The sequence below is a fragment of the Prionailurus viverrinus genome, chromosome A2 (genome assembly GCF_022837055.1).
Source record: "Prionailurus viverrinus isolate Anna chromosome A2, UM_Priviv_1.0, whole genome shotgun sequence".
Classification (NCBI taxonomy): domain Eukaryota; kingdom Metazoa; phylum Chordata; class Mammalia; order Carnivora; family Felidae; genus Prionailurus; species Prionailurus viverrinus.
Window position 1 is genome coordinate 136,283,953 of NC_062562.1, and position 20,485 is coordinate 136,304,437.

The 20,485-nt window shown below is 36.5% G+C and overlaps 1 protein-coding gene across 3 annotated transcripts in view; it reads left to right on the forward strand.

The window, feature by feature from the left end:
- CFTR (CF transmembrane conductance regulator) overlaps positions 1-20,485 on the forward strand; it is a 188,512-nt gene that overhangs the window by 57,648 nt on the left and 110,379 nt on the right. For all 3 annotated transcript variants that reach the window (XM_047850178.1, XM_047850177.1, XM_047850179.1), the window contains exons 8-11: positions 3,029-3,275; positions 5,604-5,696; positions 12,952-13,134; positions 16,733-16,924. In XM_047850178.1, coding sequence (XP_047706134.1) covers positions 3,029-3,275; positions 5,604-5,696; positions 12,952-13,134; positions 16,733-16,924 — 715 coding nt within the window. The remainder of the gene's footprint in view (positions 1-3,028; positions 3,276-5,603; positions 5,697-12,951; positions 13,135-16,732; positions 16,925-20,485) is intronic.

Consider the following 20,485-nt stretch of genomic DNA (forward strand, 5'->3'; position numbering starts at 1 on the left):
ATTTTATTAATATCAACGTAGCCAATATTATTCTTCTTTCTGTTGAAGATTAAGGATTCTAAGCATAGATTCTCAGTGTTAGGCCCTCTGCTGTGCTGTCATTTACCTTGGCAATAACTCCAGCAGAGAGATGGTATGTCTCTCTTCTACCCATGTGGATTCTATAGGATCAAAGGGAAGGGCAGTTTGCTTAAGATTGCATAGCTATAACTGGCAGAGCCGGGGTCAAGCCCCAGAGAGATTCCAAAAATCCCAATCTGCCTTCAATGCCAATTAACTGAAATAAGTAAGCATTAGACCACATTAGATTGTGAATCATGGTCTAAGTTGGGCATGTTGAACTTCATTTTCTTGATCAGAGTGCTCAGGATTATACTTTTTTTCAGACTGAAAAAACCCAAAAGATTTTTTCTGAACGCTGCCACTTGAGAATGAGAACTTTTCTGAATTATACAAATGTGTGAAACCAGCACCCAAATGCCAGGCACAGCTATTGCTATTGCTTCCTCCCACCAGAACCGTCTGCTTGTCTGTTCATCCCTGCTTCTTCCCTTGAGAGATCTGAATAGGAGGATCACAAGTGACTAATTTTTCTTCCTGAAAGAGTGGGATGGAAGTTGAAGGCAGTATTGTTCTCTCTTATTACCAGCATCTGCACTCCCTATTTTCTGCCTGCTGGAGCACTGAAATCTCTTTTATATATGTTAAAAAAAATAGTTCCCATTTGCAGTTCAGACTAGAAGATCAGAAGTAAAAAAAAATATTGTTGCAGGAGTGCCTGGCTGGCTCAGTTAGTGGAGCTTGTGACTCTTGATCTCTGGACTGTAGGTTCTAGCCCCACATGGGGTGTAGAGATTCCTTAAAAATAAAATCTTTTAGGGGCGCCTGAGTGGCTCAGTCGGTTGACTGTCCCACTGGCTTAGGGAATGATCTCACGGTTCATGGGTTCCAGCCCCACATTGGGCTCTGTGCTCAGAGCCTGGCACCTGCTTCAGATTCTGTGTCTCCCTCTCTCTTTGCCCCTCCCCTGTTCACGCTCTGTCCCTCTGTCTCTCTCTCTCTCTCTCAAAAGTAAGTAAACACTAGAAAAAATTAAAAAATAAAATCTTTTAGGGGTGCCTGGGTGGCTCAGTCAGTTGAGCATCGGACTTCAGCTCAGGTCATGATCTCACAGTTCATGAGTTCGAGCCCTGTGTCAGGCTCTGTTCTGGCAGCTTGGAGCCTGCAGTCTGCTTCAGATTCTGTGTCTCCCTCTCTTTCTGCCCCTCCCCAAGTCATGCTCTCTGTCTCTCTCTCTCAAAAATAAGTAAGTGCTAACAAATAAATAAAATAAAATCTTTTAAAAAATGATTGTTACAAATAATTATACTAAAGTGAGACATAGAGAGGATATAGTAGCTTCTGTCTTGTAATTTTTCGAGAACTACCTGCAACAGAATCACTTGGGTTCTTACTTAAAACGTGGATTCTGGAAGCCTACGGCAGACTTAGTATCTCTGAGCAGTGAGCCTGAGACTGCATTTTAATAAGTTTCTCAGGTGATTTTCACACATGCTAAGGTTTGAGAAACCACTCCTTTGTGGCTTATATATTATTTTCAGTGTTCTCCAAAGCCAAGCTAGAATATCTAAAATGTTAAGAATCCATTAGGGAATCACAAACTTATATTTTTCCTTTATAAATCTTGGAACGTTGTCCTCATTTCCAAACTTACTTAAAACAGCAACCAACAAACTAAAAAACTGAATGGAATTTCACTAATCTTAAAACTTAATAATGAAGTGATTGGAGATATTAAAATATGGGAATGCAAACTGGTGCAGTCACTCTGGAAAACAGTGTGGAGGTTCCTCAAAAAATTAAAAATAGATCTATCCTATGACCCAGAAATAGCACTGCTAGGAATTTACCCAAGGGACATAGGAGTGCTGATGCATAGGGGCACTTGTACCCCAATATTTATTTTTATTATTTTTAAAAATTTTTTTTTTTCAACGTTTATTTATTTTTGGGACAGAGAGAGATAGAGCATGAATGGGGGAGGGGCAGAGAGAGGGAGACACAGAATCGGAAACAGGCTCCAGGCTCTGAGCCATCAGCCCAGAGCCCGACGCGGGGCCCGAACCCACGGACCGTGAGATTGTGACCTGGTTGAAGTCGGACGCTTAACCAACTGAGCCACCCAGGCGCCCCTGTACCCCAATATTTATAGCAGCACTTTCAACAATAGCCAAATTATGCAAAGAGCCTAAATGTCCATCAACTGATGAGTGCATAAAGAAATTGTGGTTTATATACACAATGGAATACTACGTGACAATGAGAAGAAATGAAATATGGCCTTTTGTAGCAACATGGATGGAACTGGAGAGTGTTATGCTAAGTGAAATAAGTCATACAGAGAAAGACAGACACCATATGTTTTCACTCTTATGTGGATCCTGAGAAACTTAACAGAAGACCATGGGGGAAGGGAAGGAAAAAAAAAAGTTAGAAAGGGAGGGAGCCAAACCATAAAAGACTCTTAAAAACTGAGAACAATCTGAGGGTTGATGGGGGGGTAGGAGGGAGGAGAGGGTGGGTGATGGGTATTGAGGAGGGCACCTGTTGGGATGAGCACTGGGTGTTGTATGGAAACCAATTTGATAATAATCTTCGTATTAAAAAAAAAAATAAAAAATAAATAAATAAACATTGAAAAATATTTTTTAAGTAAAAAAAAGATATTAAAATACTGTCAAATAGTAATAGTATTAATAATAGATTATTAATTATAATTTAAAAATAATATTTACAGGTATTATGTCCAAGACACTGGTACATTCATTACTGTCTGCCTTTCAGAGAAGGTAACTGAGGCCCAGAGAGATAAAATAACTTGTCCAAGGTCACACAGTTCATATAGGATGGAGCTAGGATCAGAACAACGGCAGAAAGCCTTGAGAGCCTATGTTCCGGTTTTACATTCCAAGATGCCTGGTATTCGAAAAGTTAATAAGTATCCCAAATTTTATATATTTTTTTATAGAACAGAACTGAAACTGACCCGGAAAGCAGCCTATGTGAGATACTTCAATAGCTCGGCCTTCTTCTTCTCAGGGTTCTTTGTTGTGTTTTTATCTGTGCTTCCCTATGCACTGATCAAAACAATCGTCCTCCGAAAAATATTCACAACCATCTCATTCTGCATCGTTTTGCGCATGGCAGTCACTCGGCAATTCCCCTGGGCTGTGCAAACATGGTATGACTCTCTTGGAGCAATAAACAAAATACAGGTAATTTACCTAACTGGGCATCATATGCAAAGATTTTAGAACAGTTCTGAGCTTTTCTAGTGAGCAAACTCTCTAGAGATCAAGTCTTGCTCTTGGGCCTGTTTGACACACAGGATTTCCTCCTCTCTTGATGTCTACATGTGGTCTAATGAGCCCTTGGGATAAAAGCCTAGTGAAATAAATGAAGGCCTGTGAGATTCTCTTAAGATAAAGAAGTTGAAGAAAATATTGTTTCTGTATTCTGGAGAATTTTATTTACGTAATCAACCAATAGATCATTTCTAATTAACTTGGCAAATGTGCAAAAGATGGTAGCAGGTTCACCAGGAAGTTATAAAACATTCCAGCTAAAACTAAGAATGTTCACCTTAAATTTTCTAAATTTTTCAACACACTTTCCAGAAAATAAGATAGATGAGAATGGCATTTTATGCCACATTAATTACCTTAAAATCCTAGCAATTCTGATGTAGCTGGTAGCTTGGAAGAGAAGTTCTAAAGTCCTCAGGTGATTATACCCAATATACATAAAGCTAAATGGATCATCACCATGAGTTTATGTGTGGGTATAATTTTTATAATTAATATTTTTTGATATCCATTTAAATATGTAACTCAGAAAATCACTGTGATAGAAATAAAAACAAGGGTGAAGGGTAAGCCACTTTTAAGTGGTTCTGCCATTATGTAATGTAGGCCAGACTTTGCCAGGGGTGGTCCATGGATCTCATTTTGGCCTCTGACCTGTTTCACTAGGACTTTAAATTAAAAAAAAAAATTTGTGTTAGTTGCCAGCATTTAAAAGTTGGGAAATGTTACATATACAAAAATTATGTCTTCAATCTCTTTTGAAGAATTGGAATATATAGTAACTGGGTCCCTTTTCCCCCACAAGCTATGGTAGCTCCCCCTTCAAGGAGGGCCTGCCCGCTCCACTTCTACACAGTCTCTACTCAGCCACCCTTCTTAATTTTATAGTTTTGAAAATATGAGTTTGAGATCTGTGAGTTAGACAAATTGGGGAATATAGCTCCGAACCATAGCTGCTCTTGGACTAATCCTATTTCTTCTGTTAACCCTTCTCAACTGAGAGAGAGAGAGAATGAACATGAATTTAGACCCAAAGAGAGAGGGTCACAAAGACAGAGAGAGTCACTGAACAGAAACACAGAGAGAAACCAAACTAGGAAAGAAAGAGAAAACCCAAAATAGCAATAGTGAATGAGAAAAGAGCAGAGAAAAAAAAGCAAAAGTGAGTCAAGGACCAGGCTTTCCTCAATACCTCCTAATGGTGAGGACCTCAGGATATAGGCATTTAATTCTCCCTTATGCTCCCATCTTTCCTAGTTGAGTCCTAATCGTGTCTGATAGAGCCTTCTCTTAGAGTCAACGTCTGATGCTTTAAAATCAGATATATTAGATCTTCATACCTTAACCCAGAGAAGTGATGCTATGGTGCCTCCAGTAAGGAAGAAGCTAAAGATGAGAAGACATTAGCTTTCTCTGTGTCCTAATGTTGAATTGAGGCACGTTGGGTGGTAATTCAGGGAGGCCTTATAAATTCATTACCCAGGTTAACTTGTAAGAGTAGAAGAAACAATCAGTTGTGTGTTGAAATCTAATATATAGAAACAGTTTTATAGGGGTTACTGGATGGCTCAGTCAGTTAAGCATCCAACTCTTGATTTCAGCTCAGGTCATGATCTCATGGTTTGTGAGTTCAAGTCTCACGTTATGCTCTGCACTAACAGGGTGGAGCCTGCTTCAGATCCTCTGTCTCCCTCTCTTCTCTCTGTCCCTTCCCTTCCCTTCTTTCTCTCTCTCTCTCTCAAAAATAAACATTAAAAAAAGTTTTAGAAAATACCACATGTTTTCTTTTTAATTTTTAATGTTTATTTTTTAGAATGAGAGAGAGTGTATGAGTGGGGGAGGAGCAGAGAGAGAGACACACACAGAATCCAAAGCAGGCTCCAGGCTCTGAGCTGTCAGCACAGAGCCCAACATGGGTTCTAACTCACAAACTGTGAGATCATGTCTTGAGCCAAAGTCAGATACTTAACCGACTGAGCCACCTAGGTGCCCCTAAAATAGCACGTTTTAAGAGTGCATTTCAAATGTGATAAATCCAAGTACTTGGAAAATTAACTTCGGAACACTGCTATCAATTATTTTATTATGAAGTAATTTCTAATGTATTCATAAATATATTCATAAATATTCACAAAATGCAAATACAGGGTACAGAACTATTAGAGTGTAAAACAGAGGTAATAATGCATTAATGCTATTTTAGTTCTACAATATATCTTTGCTTCCTTTTGTAAACAGGATTTCTTACAAAAGCAAGAATATAAGACATTGGAATATAACTTAACAACTACAGAAGTAGTGATGGAGAATGTAACAGCTTTCTGGGAAGAGGTCAGAATTTTTTTTAATTGTTTGCCCTAAATACTTTACCATTTCCTCCTTTTCAAATCTAGTTTTCATCCTAATGGATGAGAAAGTTAGAATGATAATTGAACTGATAGCACCGGCAGGGAACCACTGCACTTACTTGATAAATTAAGAAGTCAGGGCCCAGAAATGTTACAGTGTGGAAGCCTCTTTATTGTTTTCTAAGTCCTATAATTTGTTTGACACAACAGATTAGGAAGGCATACAAATCTCATAGGTTTTGGAGCCTAATAGAGCAAGATTTGAATTCTGACTTTGCCGTTTATTTTCTGTGTAATCTAGATCAAATTACTTGTGGAACCTTTGGTTCTCCATCTATAAAGTGAAATATTAATATTTACCTTGCAAGCAGTGCCTAGTTTCTTGCAAGACTGTTGTGAAACGTAGAGTGTTCAGCAGAGTACCATGCACATAGTAAGTAGTTCCTCAGTAAATATTATCTTCTCTAATCTCAAGTTCTAGTCCAATGTGTTTACATACACAAGGCAATGTAAAGATGTATGAGAGATATATCAATGTGTTTTTTCCTATTTTTACTTATTTCCATTCACTATTAAAAGTTCTCTCACACTGGGTATGGTATGTAAGTGATGAACCACCGAATTCTACTCCTGAAACCAATATTGTGCTATATGCTAACTAGAATTTAAATTAAAATTTGAAAAAAAAGCCAAATGCTCAAAAAAACTAAAAAATTAAAAAAATAAAAATTCTATCCTATATCTCAAAGTCTGAAAAATATTATCAATAATATTCAGCCTCTAAAGAAGCAATATTTGGTTATTGAGAATACCTATTGAGTTATTTTCTTATCACCTATGTGCTGAATAAAGATAGAAGTTCTGAAACCAGTGTCTTATTGTGCATATTTCAAAATATCTGAAACTGGCTTTATTTATATAAGCAACTTGACAGCCAGGGCTTCACTTTACTTCATTTTTGAAGATACAGGTTAGAGAATAATTCTTTATCTGCCTGGTGAAGTTGTTTGTGGGAAAGTGCCAGATCCGAAAGGGATCAGATTGATTTTACTTCTTTGTTTTTAGGAGTTTCAATTGCCCTTCTAGGAATGAAGGGAAAATAAGAGGTTTAACATTTTCCCTACTAATTTGAGACAATTATTTCCTTGTTCTGCTCAAAAGTCTTGCATTTCACTCTCCTTCCATCTAATAAAATAGGTAGCAGGCTTGAACCCCGACTATGCTTCAGGCTCTCAGATAATCACTTTATAAATGTTGTCTCATTTAATTCACATAACATTTCTACGACCTAAGTAATTTACTGATAAGGAAGTGGAAGCTTAGAGAGGTTACGGCACCTGGTTCAGCTCATACAACTGGCAGGCGCTGAAGCTGAAATTTGGACCTCGATGTCACAGCCTCCAATCCTATCCCTGAACTCTTGCTTCCCATTTGGCTGTATCCTCAAAGTCTTTGATGGCCACCTGTCAAACTCGGGACACTTCTTTTTCCCATTTTTTAAAAAAATTGTATTCAAATCTAATTTAATTAACATATGGTGTAATAATGATTTCAGGTGTAGAATTTAGTGATTCATCACTTACATAAAACACCCAGTGCTCATCCCAACAAGTGCCCTCCTTAATATCTGTCACCCATCCAGCCCATCCCTCCTACCACCACCCCTCCAGAAACCCCCAGTTTGTTCACTGCATGTAAGAATCTCCTTTGGTTTCCTCCCTCTCTGTTTTTAATCTTCCTTTTCCTTCCTTTTCCCGAAGTTCGTCTGTTGTGTTTCTTAAATTCCACATGTGAGTAAAATCGTATTTTTCTTTTCTGCCTGACTTATTTCACTTCTTGGTCACATTTACTCAGGATAGTGTTGCTCATTAAACTTCTGGCATGATGTCTGAAACCTCAACAACCACATAAGCAGTCCCCCCAACACTGTCCTTAGAACTTATACTTTCCAGGGACTTCTTTAGAAGCTTCCTCTCATAGGCATATCCTGACCTTTGAGAACACCTAGACTTCCTCCACTTTGGAAATGTAAAATCTTTCTCTATCCAGAATTTTCTAACCTTCCATCTCTATCTGTCTCTAAATCACACCTGATGGTCTTTCAAATTCAAGATTTCTAGTCTCTTTAGGGGCGCCTGGGTGGCGCAGTCGGTTAAGCGTCCGACTTCAGCCAGGTCACGATCTCGAGGTCCGTGGGTTCGAGCCCCGCGTCCGGCTCTGGGCTGATGGCTCAGAGCCTGGAGCCTGTTTCTGATTCTGTGTCTCCCTCTCTCTCTGCCCCTCCCCCGTTCATGCTCTGTCTCTCTCTGTCCCAAAAATAAATAAAAAACGTTGAAGAAAAAAAAAGATTTCTAGTCTCTTTAATGCTCCCTTTGGACCCTGCCTGGTTCAACCTCTGCTTATTCCAAGACCTATCATTTCAGTTCTTCTCCTACAAGTCTCCCAATTCCTGTTTCCTTCCACTGAATCCTTTCCTGCAAAACATGACTTTATGGACTTTGGTGAAGGAGGTGCTATCTGGGAAAATCCTATATCTTATATTAGTTTTATACTATTCTTGTTTCAACCTCAGTGGGGCCTGTAAACCTTCTTGGTAAATCTTTTTATTTGTCTTTAATTTCCTAGACCATTTCCCCAGATGCTATTCCAAATCTTTACCACTTTCCTGAAACCCCCTACTCCCCTCAGGTTCTCCTTGCCTCCTACAAAACATAAAGAAAATAGAAGCCATAATTATGTATGAATGCTTCCAACTTCCCTGTTCACCCTTGGAATTATGTTTTTCTCCTTCCATTGTATCTAAGATGTATGTTTTTCCCTGCCCTTGACTGAGCTATTAATACCTTGCTTCATCTTAGAACAAGGGGCCAGCAGTCTTCTCTCTAGAAGCTTCAGCATCTCCTTTCAACTGATCCCTCTTCACATTCACATATTTATAAGTTAATTAAAAATGTTTCCCCTTGCTTTTGCCCACCCAGCTTCATTCTTTAAACTTTATCCCTTTCCTTCCCTTTGTTGTCAAGCCCGTTCTCATTTCCTCATCTTTCATGGGCTTCTCCCCACCGCAATCTGGATTCTACCCTCACCAATACATTAAAACATTCCTTTCTTCTTGAATTGATCATTTGGCTTTAGTGAACCACTCCTTTCATATTCTTTTATCCTCAGACCATGACTTCTACCTCTTCCCTGCCTGCTACTTCAATGGTGATTGGCACTATGTCCCCCCTAGGCTTTCTTCTAGCATTTCATGCCCTCTGTGGGTGACCTCAAGCTTAGGTCAACTGACATCAATGTGCTGATGAGTGTCAAATGCAGATTTCTGGCCCCAGTTTCTTTCTTGAAATTCATACATGTATTTCTAAGTTTCCTGCATGCTCTTCAAGCACTTCTCATTCATCACTCACCAAGCTTCATAAATTAGCCCCTTCCAGTGAGTGCATTTGCTCTCTTCTTTGATGGCATTACCATCCACCCAGTTACCCAAGAGGCAAGTCCCTGGTGATTCTGATACATGATTCTGCCCTCAGTATAAACCTGTGAGTGGGTAAAATTGCTATTTACTTACTAGGAAGCTGAAACTTAGTTTAAGCAACTAGAACAAGGTTATACAACTAATTAGGGCAGAGCTAAAATGTCAGCCTACATTTCTCTGACTCCAAAACCCTTTACCACTCATAATACTGCTCCTTATTTAATGTAGGAGCATTATTTGTTTGTTTAAACAAATAATTTTTAAATTATTTAAACAAAAAAAAAAAGAGAGTGACTACTGCTTTATTGTGCTCAAAATGCTTTCATGTATATTATCTCATTTAATACCCTCAAAAACAGAGTAGACTGAAGCTCAGACTGAAGTTAACCATTATCCACCTGGATGAGAAGATTACTGGAGTAAAGCCATTACTGGAGTAATGACAGAGGATGTCATAACCATTTTATGCCCAACAGGGGACTCATAAATATGGAAAATGTTCAATCTTATTAGAGAGCAAATAAATACAAATAAGATAATTATATTCCATTTTCCCTTATAAAGCTACAAGTAAAAGAAGTCAAAACAAATCCAAAACCAAAAAATAATAGTGTTGAAAACTGAAATTTGAAAACTGGCACTCTCATATATTTCTTGATGAAGAAAATTCAGAACTACTATTGAAAACACATGGAATTTTACATACTTTATGCTCTGGAACTTCCACTTGTGGGAATTTGTACAAAGAAAATGTGCCCCCAATTTATAGCAAAAGTATGAGCATATAGTATATCCATACTCTTGAATACTATCTTGCAACTAAAAATTATATTAAAAATCATGTTTAATGATATATGAAAATATTGATTTATTGTAAGTTAGAAAGCATGTCACAACCTTATATTTTTCTCAATTTTGTAAAAAATTACATTTATATTTTATTGAAATATAATTGACATATTATATTAGTTTCAGGTGTACAATCTAGTAATTCAACAATTAGATACATTACAAAATGCTCACCATGATAAATGTTGTTACCATCTACACTTAAAAGTTATTACAATAATATTGACTATATTGCCTATGCTGTACTTTTAATCCCTGGTTCTATATAAAATCATATACATTTATGTGTAAGAAAATGGAGGGATTTTGGTTGAAATGTTAAGTATGGTTGCTTCTCAGTGGTAGTATTATAAGTGATTTCTATTCATTCTGATTTTTTTATATTTTCCAAATTTCTTGAAATAAGTGTCTTTCTTCTGTAATCAGAAATAAAAGTTATTAGTGGGGTGCCTGGGTGGCTCAGTTGGTTTGAGGCTCCAACTCTTGATTTTGGCTCGGATCATGATCCCAGGGCCATGGAATCAAGCCCCATCTTGGGCTCCAAGCTTAGCATAGAGCCTGCTTAATCCTCTCTCTCTCTCTCTCTCTCTCTCTCTCTCTCTCTCTGTCTCCTTCTCTCTCTCCTTCTCCCTCTGTCCCTCTCCCCTGCTCATACTCTCTCAAATAAAAAAAATAAAGAAATAAAAATTATTTATAACAACAGCTTCCCACTGGTTCATATGCTTATTGGATAAAAGTCCTGCTTCTAAGCATGGCACAGCAAGTCCTTTAACAACTGCATGGCCTGCCTTACTAAGGAAATCTTTTGTCATCTTGCCATATACATCACACCTGGCCACTTGCCATTTCTGAGGCATATTTTATTTTTTTTAAGCCTAAATCATTGTACATGCAGATCCGTCTTCCTAGAACACCTATACCATTTCTTGGTCTTATGAAATCCCAGTTCTATCCCTTGTAGCCTAGCCTGCAGGTCATTTACTTGGTCAAGTTCCAGGCTGAGTTGCTTACTCTCTATAATGTACTTCCATAAGACTTGGTGTGATTTTCAGTTCTAGCACTAAGCATGTTGCAGTGTTAATATCTATTCATAATGTTATTCTCTCATGTGAGATTTTCAAAGTGGTCTTTAATACAGAGGTGATTCCCAGTGAATATCTGTGAGATAAATAAATGAATAAGGGAATAGCAGATGCCTTTGATCCATGTTATAAAAACTTTTTATTGTCTACTTCCTAAACGGTTTGCTTTTATTGTTTGGTGACTGAGGGGGATGTTAACCATCCCTATCATGAGAACTAAAAGCAGTGGTCTTCAAACTTAATTGCTTATGTATGACCCAAAAGAATTTTGAAAAACTATGACACACACCTCTGACACATTTTTAAGTTGACATAAATTTTTCAGTGTATTCTTAAGTGGTGGAAAAATATGTAATTGTTAAGTATGTTTAATGGATTTTTGCCGAAACGTTGGCACTATAGTTTGGGTGCATTCAGTTTATGGAAGATACATGAATTCATGAAGTTAGTTCCCATTGTCAAGTCAATCAGCTTATTTTATGTCAGACAAAGTATAACCTTAAAATACAGGTAATTAATGTGTACTAAGTAAATTTATTAAATTATTAAAAATTAAGTAAGTAATCAAATAATTAAAATGCCTTATCCTGCAACTCATTTCTGAAATCTTATTCTAAGCTAGGTAAGACACATAGATTGCCTCCAGTTTGAAACCTGGGTGAAATAAGATGTTACCTCTTTCAGTATTCCTGGATTTGCTTTTGTGGGACCCTCTTTGAGGAGAAAATTATTCTTCTGTGGTCCCCTCGTTTGTGTCCTAGAAGTTTTACACTCCAAGAAGTACAACACAGTAAGACTTAGGACTAGTAAAAGTAAAAGGTTCCTCTTCTTTTCTTTTCTCCTTTTCTTTTCTTTTTTTTTTTTTAAAGGTTATTTATTTATTTTTGAGAGTTGAGGGAGGGGGGAGAGAGAATCCCAAGCAGCCTCCCAGCTGAGCATGGAGTCCAACTCAGGATACAAGCCCACCAGCCTGGGAGATCATGACCCAAGCAGAAACCAAGAGTTGGACACCTAACCAACAGATGTCCTGAAAGGCTTCTCTTCTGTATAAAGTGAGGCAGGAACAATTGTGAACCGGAAAGTGGGAAAGAAGAGATAACGAAGAGTAAACAAATCCCAGGCAGATTATTTTAGGAAGGAGTATATTTGGAGGTTGAGAATGTGGAAATAGATTCCCTTAAGGCTGTATACACAAGCTTCCTCATGATCGATCCTTAGGGCTGTTTGGTCTGGTTTGAAGACCACTACCCTAAAGCTTCCCATGGGGCAACAGAGAAGCAGGGAACTTTCAGAAGGCAATTCCTTCCTCCCAGCTATTCTCATATAATGGAATTCATCTGAATCATCTGGCCATCTCATTGCATTTCTACTTAATTAAACTGCTTAAATGATAGCTTCTTAGAGGAAGGTACCAGCAGCATGATAGAGGTCAGATTGAGTTGTAATTCCACTCTGGCTGACTTTAGTCATTTAACCTCTGAGTCACAAGTCTACAGCTTTGAAACAGAGGGATTATAACAGATATTATTACTGTGCTGAGAATTAGATAATATTTATTTGCTCAGCCTATAGGAGAAGGTACACATTTTTTTCAATAATTTAATTTAGCTTAATGGTGAGTTATAATCTGAGATATTGAAATTATATTTCCATCAAATGCTGTATTAAAATTTTCAATGTTTTGTATCATGTGCTCTAGAACTCATGTTATATAATTACATGTTATAAAGTATGGATCATGGGCCATGTGCTTTTCATAATAAATAAAACAAATAGCTATTGAAAATACTTGAAAAACCTACCTTTTTGTTTTCCATATATATTTTTTTCAGGGATTTGGGGAATTACTTGAGAAAGCAAAACAAAACAGTAACGATAGAAAAATTTCTGATGGTGACAACAACCTCTTCTTCAGCAACTTCTCACTTCTTGGTGCTCCTGTCCTGAAAGACATCAATTTCAAGATAGAAAAAGGTCAGTTGTTGGCGGTTGCTGGATCTACTGGAGCAGGCAAGGTAATCTATTCCTCATCGTTAAGAACTTCATTTGGCATGCATTTCTTTCATTTCCTCGTGTGTCTGTAGCCTAAAAGGGCATGTTGGAGAAATTTTTACATTGGTAGTAGGAGAATGCTTAGATATATTGTCCCTTATAATATAAATTATTACACTGATAATAGTCTCTAGTCTTTTATTTCTTCAGTGACCTTTTCTTCTGCATCTTTATGTGGTGCATGGCACTGAACCCAGTGTCTTTTTTCTCCCACGTGCTGATTTTTAAATTTATTAAAAATTGTTTTTTCTTTTTTTAAATTGGAGCATAGTTGCCACCCAATGTTATATTAATTTCATTTGCACAACGTAATGATTCGTTACGTTATGCTATGCTCTGCATTATGCTATGCTCACAAACATTGCTACTTATCTGTCACCATACAATGGTATTACACTACCATTGACTATGTTTCTTATGCTATACCTTTCATTCACATGACTTATTCCATAACTGGAAGCCTGTACCTCCTACTCCCCTTCACCCATTTTGCCCATCCCTCCCAATCCCCTTCCCTCTGGCAAACATCAGTTTGTTCTCTGTATTTATTGGTCTGTTTTTGCTTTCTGTTCATTTATTCTTTCCTTTAGTTTTTTAGATTTCACATATAAGTCAACAAAGTATCTTGTACATAGTGGATATTCAGTAATTTATTGAATAAACGAACCATTCATTTTTACCAATCTCTGGCATAGACATTTTTCCAGAGCTTGTCCAGGAAAATCTTGGCTTAGATTTTGCCTTACTAACCCCATAGACAAAAGGTCCCTATTTTGTTGACATTAGAATTTTGGAGAATGGACCCAGACTTACTTAGGATTTATTATGAGGAAAAATTATTGAGTGGGATAGGTTTTTGAAAGAAATACATAGGAATGTTAATTTATTCAGTGCTGGTCAGCTTCCCATCCCCCTACCCCCAGTCAACTTATTATAAATCCCATTTTTTAGGAGCGATATTTTAATATATAACAGTTTTAATAAACTTACATAATTGAATATATCTGATTATCCATGTTAAAGATATATAATATTTATATTATTATTTATATTATATTTATTATATTAATGCAATACTAATGTTGATGTTAATATTTGTCAATATAAATATAAAATATAATAATTATATTAGATAAACATATAAAATTATATATAATTTTTATATTTTCATATATATTTATCAAGTATATGTAATATATATTTATCAATACTCGGTATTTTGAGAGATATGACATTAAATGAAACCATCACTGAATATGAATATTTATACATATAAATATATCTTAATATATTTATATATGTAATGTATATATACAGTATATAATATATTATATTATTATTTATAAATACCAAAATGTTGATAAAACTTCACAGACATTTGTATTTTATTTTAAATGTAAACAAAAGCAGGAGCTAATAGCTTATTCTCCACATCTGCTGCTCAGTTATTATTAAGACCAAGCTAAAATTGAGTACCAAGGTAAGGTCAGGATGGATGACAGAAATTGTGTTGTGTCAGGGATTGTCAGTAAGGCCACAGAACTGCTGTGCAGATAGAGGATGGAGCAAAGCCTTGAAATGGAACTGTGCCTGTGTGGTTCACCGAACAGCAAGGAAGTCAGTGGGGTTAGCACAGAATCAGCCAGAGGGTAGAGCTGTCAGAGGAGTAATGTGGGCTAGACCATTATTTGGGCTATCGTAAAAGAGTCTCAAGGACCTTACAAAGGAGCTTATAAAGAGTAAGGCTTTTTTTTTTTCTGAGGAAATGAGAGGCCATTGGAGGGTTTTAAGCAGAAAAGTGACATGATTTGTCTTAGTTTTGATGAGGCTACTTTGAAAATAGGTTGTAAAGAGATAAGGGCAGAAGTAAGGAAATGAGTTAGGAGGCTATTGTGCAAACTGGGCAGAAGATGATACTGGCTTAACCCAGGTAGTGAAGGAAATAGTCAAATTCAGGACTTTCTTTCTTTTTCTTTCCTTTTTCCTTTCTTTTCTTTTCCTTTCTTTTCTTTCCTTTTCTTTCTTGTGCTGCGTGCATGCATGGGCATGCATGAGAGAAGTGGAGGGCAAGAGGGAGAGGGAGAGAGAGAATCTTAAGCAGGCTCCATGCTCAGCAACATAAAGCTCAATCTCACAACCATGGGATCATGACCTGAGCAGAAATTAAGAGTCTACGTTCAACTGACTGAGCCATCCAGGCACCCCTCAGGACATATCTCTAAGAAAGATACCACATAATTAGATTGAAAGTGGTGTATGCAAAAAAGGGGAGTCAAGGATGAGTCCAAGGTTTTCGGACTGAGTAAATGGTAGCATGAAGGTACCATTACCTGAGGAGATTATGGAAGAGACTGATTTGGGGTGGAGCTTGGTTTTAGAACATTAAGATTAAAATGCATATTTGACATATAAATTGAGATGTTAGTTGGTTATACAGGTTTGATTTCAGGGGAATGGGGCTGGCAGTGTAAAAACTTGAGGCCAGATGAGATTCCAAAGGAGAGAGTATGGATAGGCAGAGAAAGGGGCCAAGGTGTGAGCCCAAAGGCATTCCAACTTCTAGTGGTTGGGAGGTATTTTGTTACAGTGGTTATAGTTATAATAACTTTACATTAAATCTTTGGGGTTTTCTTTCTCTTATTCCCTAATGTGAGCTCTGATAAAATCAATGTTTTTCTGTCCTCTGCTGCCTCCCTTTTTTCTACTCAATTTTAGTCCATAGTATTACCTTTCTTAATGTTTTATCTTTGTGTTGTTAAATATGCTTATGCTTCTGTTAGCTGATATGTTATGTTTAAATCATATCTTTGACTTGTAGCTTTTCTTTGTAAACAATCAGTGAATTTCCTTTATACCCTGTTTCCTTTGTTTTGTTTGGGCTTTACTTATAACTTTTCTTATTGTCAGGGAATATAACATACTTTAATTCTCTTTCTCAACTCTAATTTCCACGTTAGTTTAAATTTTAGTTCACAGTCTTTTTTCATATAAAGTCTTTGCTCATTGATAGTCCTTTTGGTGAAGCTTCTTCAGTCATCCCTTGTATGATTTTATACTAGTTTCTGCAATAAGGGCTCATGAGAACAATATTATCTGACTATATCTCTTTTTAACTGATCTCTTCTTTGTTAGATGAAGATAATATTGAATCTACCTTGCTGGGTTTTTGTGAGGATTAAGTGAATGAATACAGTTAAATCACATAGGACAGCACCCAGCATAGACTGAGTACTTAACAAAGGTTAGCTGGTGATAATCTTTCCCTGACCTCCTCCAAACCCACCCCAACAATCTGAATTAGGTGCTCTATCTCTGTGAACCTCTACCAAAGCACTTAGCACACTCTATTGTCATTGTTTCCTTTATTCCCCTTTGTATCTTGTGTGCATAGCAGCAAATCCAGAACAGGAAGTGCTTAATAAATTTTGAATCAAATGAATTAATGTAGAATCCTTTAAAATCAGAATAGATACCTCTGCTTAGGATGACAGTTGGAGGCAAGTATATTCTGAGAGTGATCTGATAAATGATTTTACTTAATAACAATGGTTTTATTTCCAGACTTCACTTCTAATGATGATTATGGGAGAACTGGAGCCTTCAGAGGGTAAAATTAAGCACAGTGGAAGAATTTCATTCTGCTCTCAGTTTTCCTGGATCATGCCTGGCACCATTAAAGAAAACATCATCTTTGGTGTTTCCTATGATGAGTATAGATATAAGAGTGTCATCAAAGCATGCCAACTAGAAGAGGTAAGTAATTATTTGACATATTTCTGATTTTTGAATGTGACACTTTTAGCCTACCTAAATGATATAATTAGTCCTCTATTCAATCAGTCTGTCTACATATATTAATCAAGTTTCCACTATGGACAAACTACTCTGAGTTAAATCAGTAAATAAAATATATGACCCCTGCTTTAAGAAACTTGCAAAATCATAGAAAAAGTACAATTTTAGTTTTTAAATGATGGGCTGATTTGGGAAAAAAATAATAATAATAAAAATTCTTTATGAAATGCAGAGAATTTTATTGAATCATTAGTGAGACAAATGTCCTCAATGGGCATTTATATGGCATGCATTTTTTAAAATATACTTCACAATTACATGAGAGGATTTTATTAATAATAAATAATAATTTTAATAACTACCACACCCTAATGGAATGAGCATTAACCTGCCAGTAGAGAATCAGAGATAAAATTGTGATTACATTTTATCCTTTGGCCTTCAACATGTAGCCATATGACCTATAGTGACTGTAATTCTCTGAAACAGAGACAAAATGAAGATAATGATGTTGACTCACTTTATAATATTGGGTAATGGGTTAATTGCCTGAAAATATGTGAAGCATTCCAAGTGGCCAGTGTGTGCATCTTGTGCTATTCAATGCATAAATTATATGGTGGAGGGTTCAATAATTACCGATATAAATATTAAGGCAGGGAATATATCATTATGAGGTTTATCAATAGTATTGCCTGAATAGAGATCTTGATTCAAAATCATTATCTTTGATAGATGGCATTTGACACTAGTGGAATCCTTTAAGTCACCTTTTATGAAAAAAAAATTTCAGTAAGAATAAAATGAAAAAGTACAGAGAAAAGAAAAAGGCTAATTGTTGGTTAGATAGAAACTGCAATACTTACAAAAGAAGGATGCATGCTTGTACAAATGGCTCTCCATGTATATACTGACTCATTCCAGAGTAGTTTTTAGAGCTCCATTCTCTTATTTTCTATACATGAAAGCATAATAAAAATAAAAACTATTGTGGAAAATTATTGGATTTGTTTTGAAGAAGATACTCTTCGTTCCTCAAAAGCCCTTCTTCCAAGAATAGTATTTCACAAACGGGATGTTGAAACTCTCAGTAGATTTGTTATGAAAAAAATATTTGAGTGTTCTTAGAGACCACAGATATTTGTCTAGGTGGGGACTGGGATGTAGGAGTGGTAGTGTCTTGCAAGATAAATCATAGGCTTTATTTATTAGTTGCAAGGTGTTGGAAGGTTTCTGGTAGGCTTTATTTTTTGCTTTGATTATGCCTTTTCTCATAGAAATAATTTTATAGAGGCACTCAGATCTTGATCTCAGGGTTGTGAGGTCAGGCCCCATGTTGGGGTCCATGCTGGGCATGGAAAATAAAAGATAATTTTATAAATGGTTATTTTCACCTTGATTCTACGAAGGTGAAAGTATATTTTACCCAAATTTACCATAGCTATATTAATAATAATAAATTCAAAGCTGTGGATCCCTCATTCATGAAATGAGCATTTGCTAACTCATGAATACTGTGCTGGGTATGGGAAAATACAGTCCATTTTCTAAAGAGTTCATGTTATAGCGATCTGTGCTTTAGTGAAGTATGGTATCTGAATTATATCTCAATAAAGCTGTTGAAAATAATGAAAGAAAGAGGATAAGAGAAAGGACAACATTTTCTTTTTCTGATTCTATGGCCAACCTCAAAATTAATTTTAAAGTATATAAGGCAGTGTTTTTTAGTATATTCATAGAGTTGCATACCCATCGCCACATCTTCAATTCCTCTAAAAGAAATGTCATTAGCAATCAGTGTCCATGTCTTCATACCTATCCATTCCCCACACCCAGCTCTAAACAACCACTGATTTACCTTCTGTCTCTAAAATTTTCCTGTTCTGGATATTTCACATAAATGCAATCATACAATATATGGCCTTTTGTACCCAAGTAAAATTTTAAACTAGAAGAAGTTAATTAAGTCTTTATTTTGAAAACATTTGGGACTTGCTATATTTTATAAAAATATGAATAGAACAAGATCCTTATACTTCAGAGATTCATGGACCAGTAGGGGAAATAAATGTATCGGTAAAGAATGAATTGATGCTCCAATGGAAAATGAAAGAGCTATTTCTGTAGGAGTGAAAAGAGGGAGCCTTGAAATCGATCTGGGTCTGTCAGATGTGAGGAATAACCTCCAGAGGAGGTTTCTTTCAAGGCTAATGTCCTCCAGTGGAATGATTCACTATGGAATTCTAATGGTGACAAGAGTGAAACTTACGGCCTTGGAGGAATTTGTTTTTCATTAAGAACGTTAGAACTGCCAATAAAGTAGAGAGAAGGTTAGGCTGGTGTGAAGAAGTGGGGGATTGATGAATAAATGGTCACTGGATTATTGAGAAAATTAAATGGGATAAATATAAGGTGTATAACAAGGCATCTGATGTAAATTACCCCTTCAGTAAATATTAGATCATTTCTACTTCCTTTTGAGATGGAGAATACTGCCACAGAGTATGATATAAAATAAATGTGTCTGAGAGTTCTTGTGAGTAAGTGACTACTATGGAAACAAGACGGAACTTGGTTTAATTAAGACGGGGAAATATTTTGGCCATAAAAAGTCATCAATGTGAATTTTGATGATGGCAAAGTGTTTATAAGAAAAAATTTAAGAAGTGGTTATCTGTAAATATGGTAGTTGTTCTTCATGACCCAATCAACAAAAGTTGGTATATTCTATGGAAGAAAACAGATGACATTGGACAGTCTTGAGTCCAGGTCACATTGGTTCCATACTCCAGAAGTAGCAATGGGATTGGGAGGCGAATCCAGTTTCTAAATGCCTTTCAGACCCCAACACATTACTTACGTGATTACTCTGTACCAGACAATGTTCACTGTGGTGGGGTCTGAGTGGGTACAAAATAAAACCTTTATTATTCCTTCCTGCAAATAACTAATGGGCTAGTTGGGGGGAAGCATACATAAAGAGATGCTTTCACTTTACTATAGCAAGTATTGTAATAAAGGTATTCTTAAGGCAGTACGGAAGCCCAGTTGAGGGCTTTTAGCTTGCCTCAGCATTTGGTAGAAACTTTCTTTACAAAGAAAGATGGATGAGTAAAAATGGGAAAGGCATTCCAGACAAACGAAACTGAGCAGGAACACAGGATATGAAACCAATTGGTTAGTGCAAAGAACCACAAGCATCTTGATAGAACCAGAGTGTGACTGGGGGGACACTGAGTGGGGAGGAATGGCGCTGGAGGACCATGTCCTTGGGACCTTATAACCAGTGTCAGGAATTTGGTCTTGAAGAGCTTTAATCAAGGGAAGGATGCAGTCAGTTTTGCATTTTATATATCACTTTGGCTGTACTATGAGAAACAATTAAGGTGGATGCATTTTGAAACTTTGTGGGGTAGCAGAAAGAATATATATTTTGAAATCTGACAGAGTTGGATTACTAAAGAAAGTTACTTAATCCTATTATACACTCAGTTTTGTCCTCTTTAACATGGAGATAAT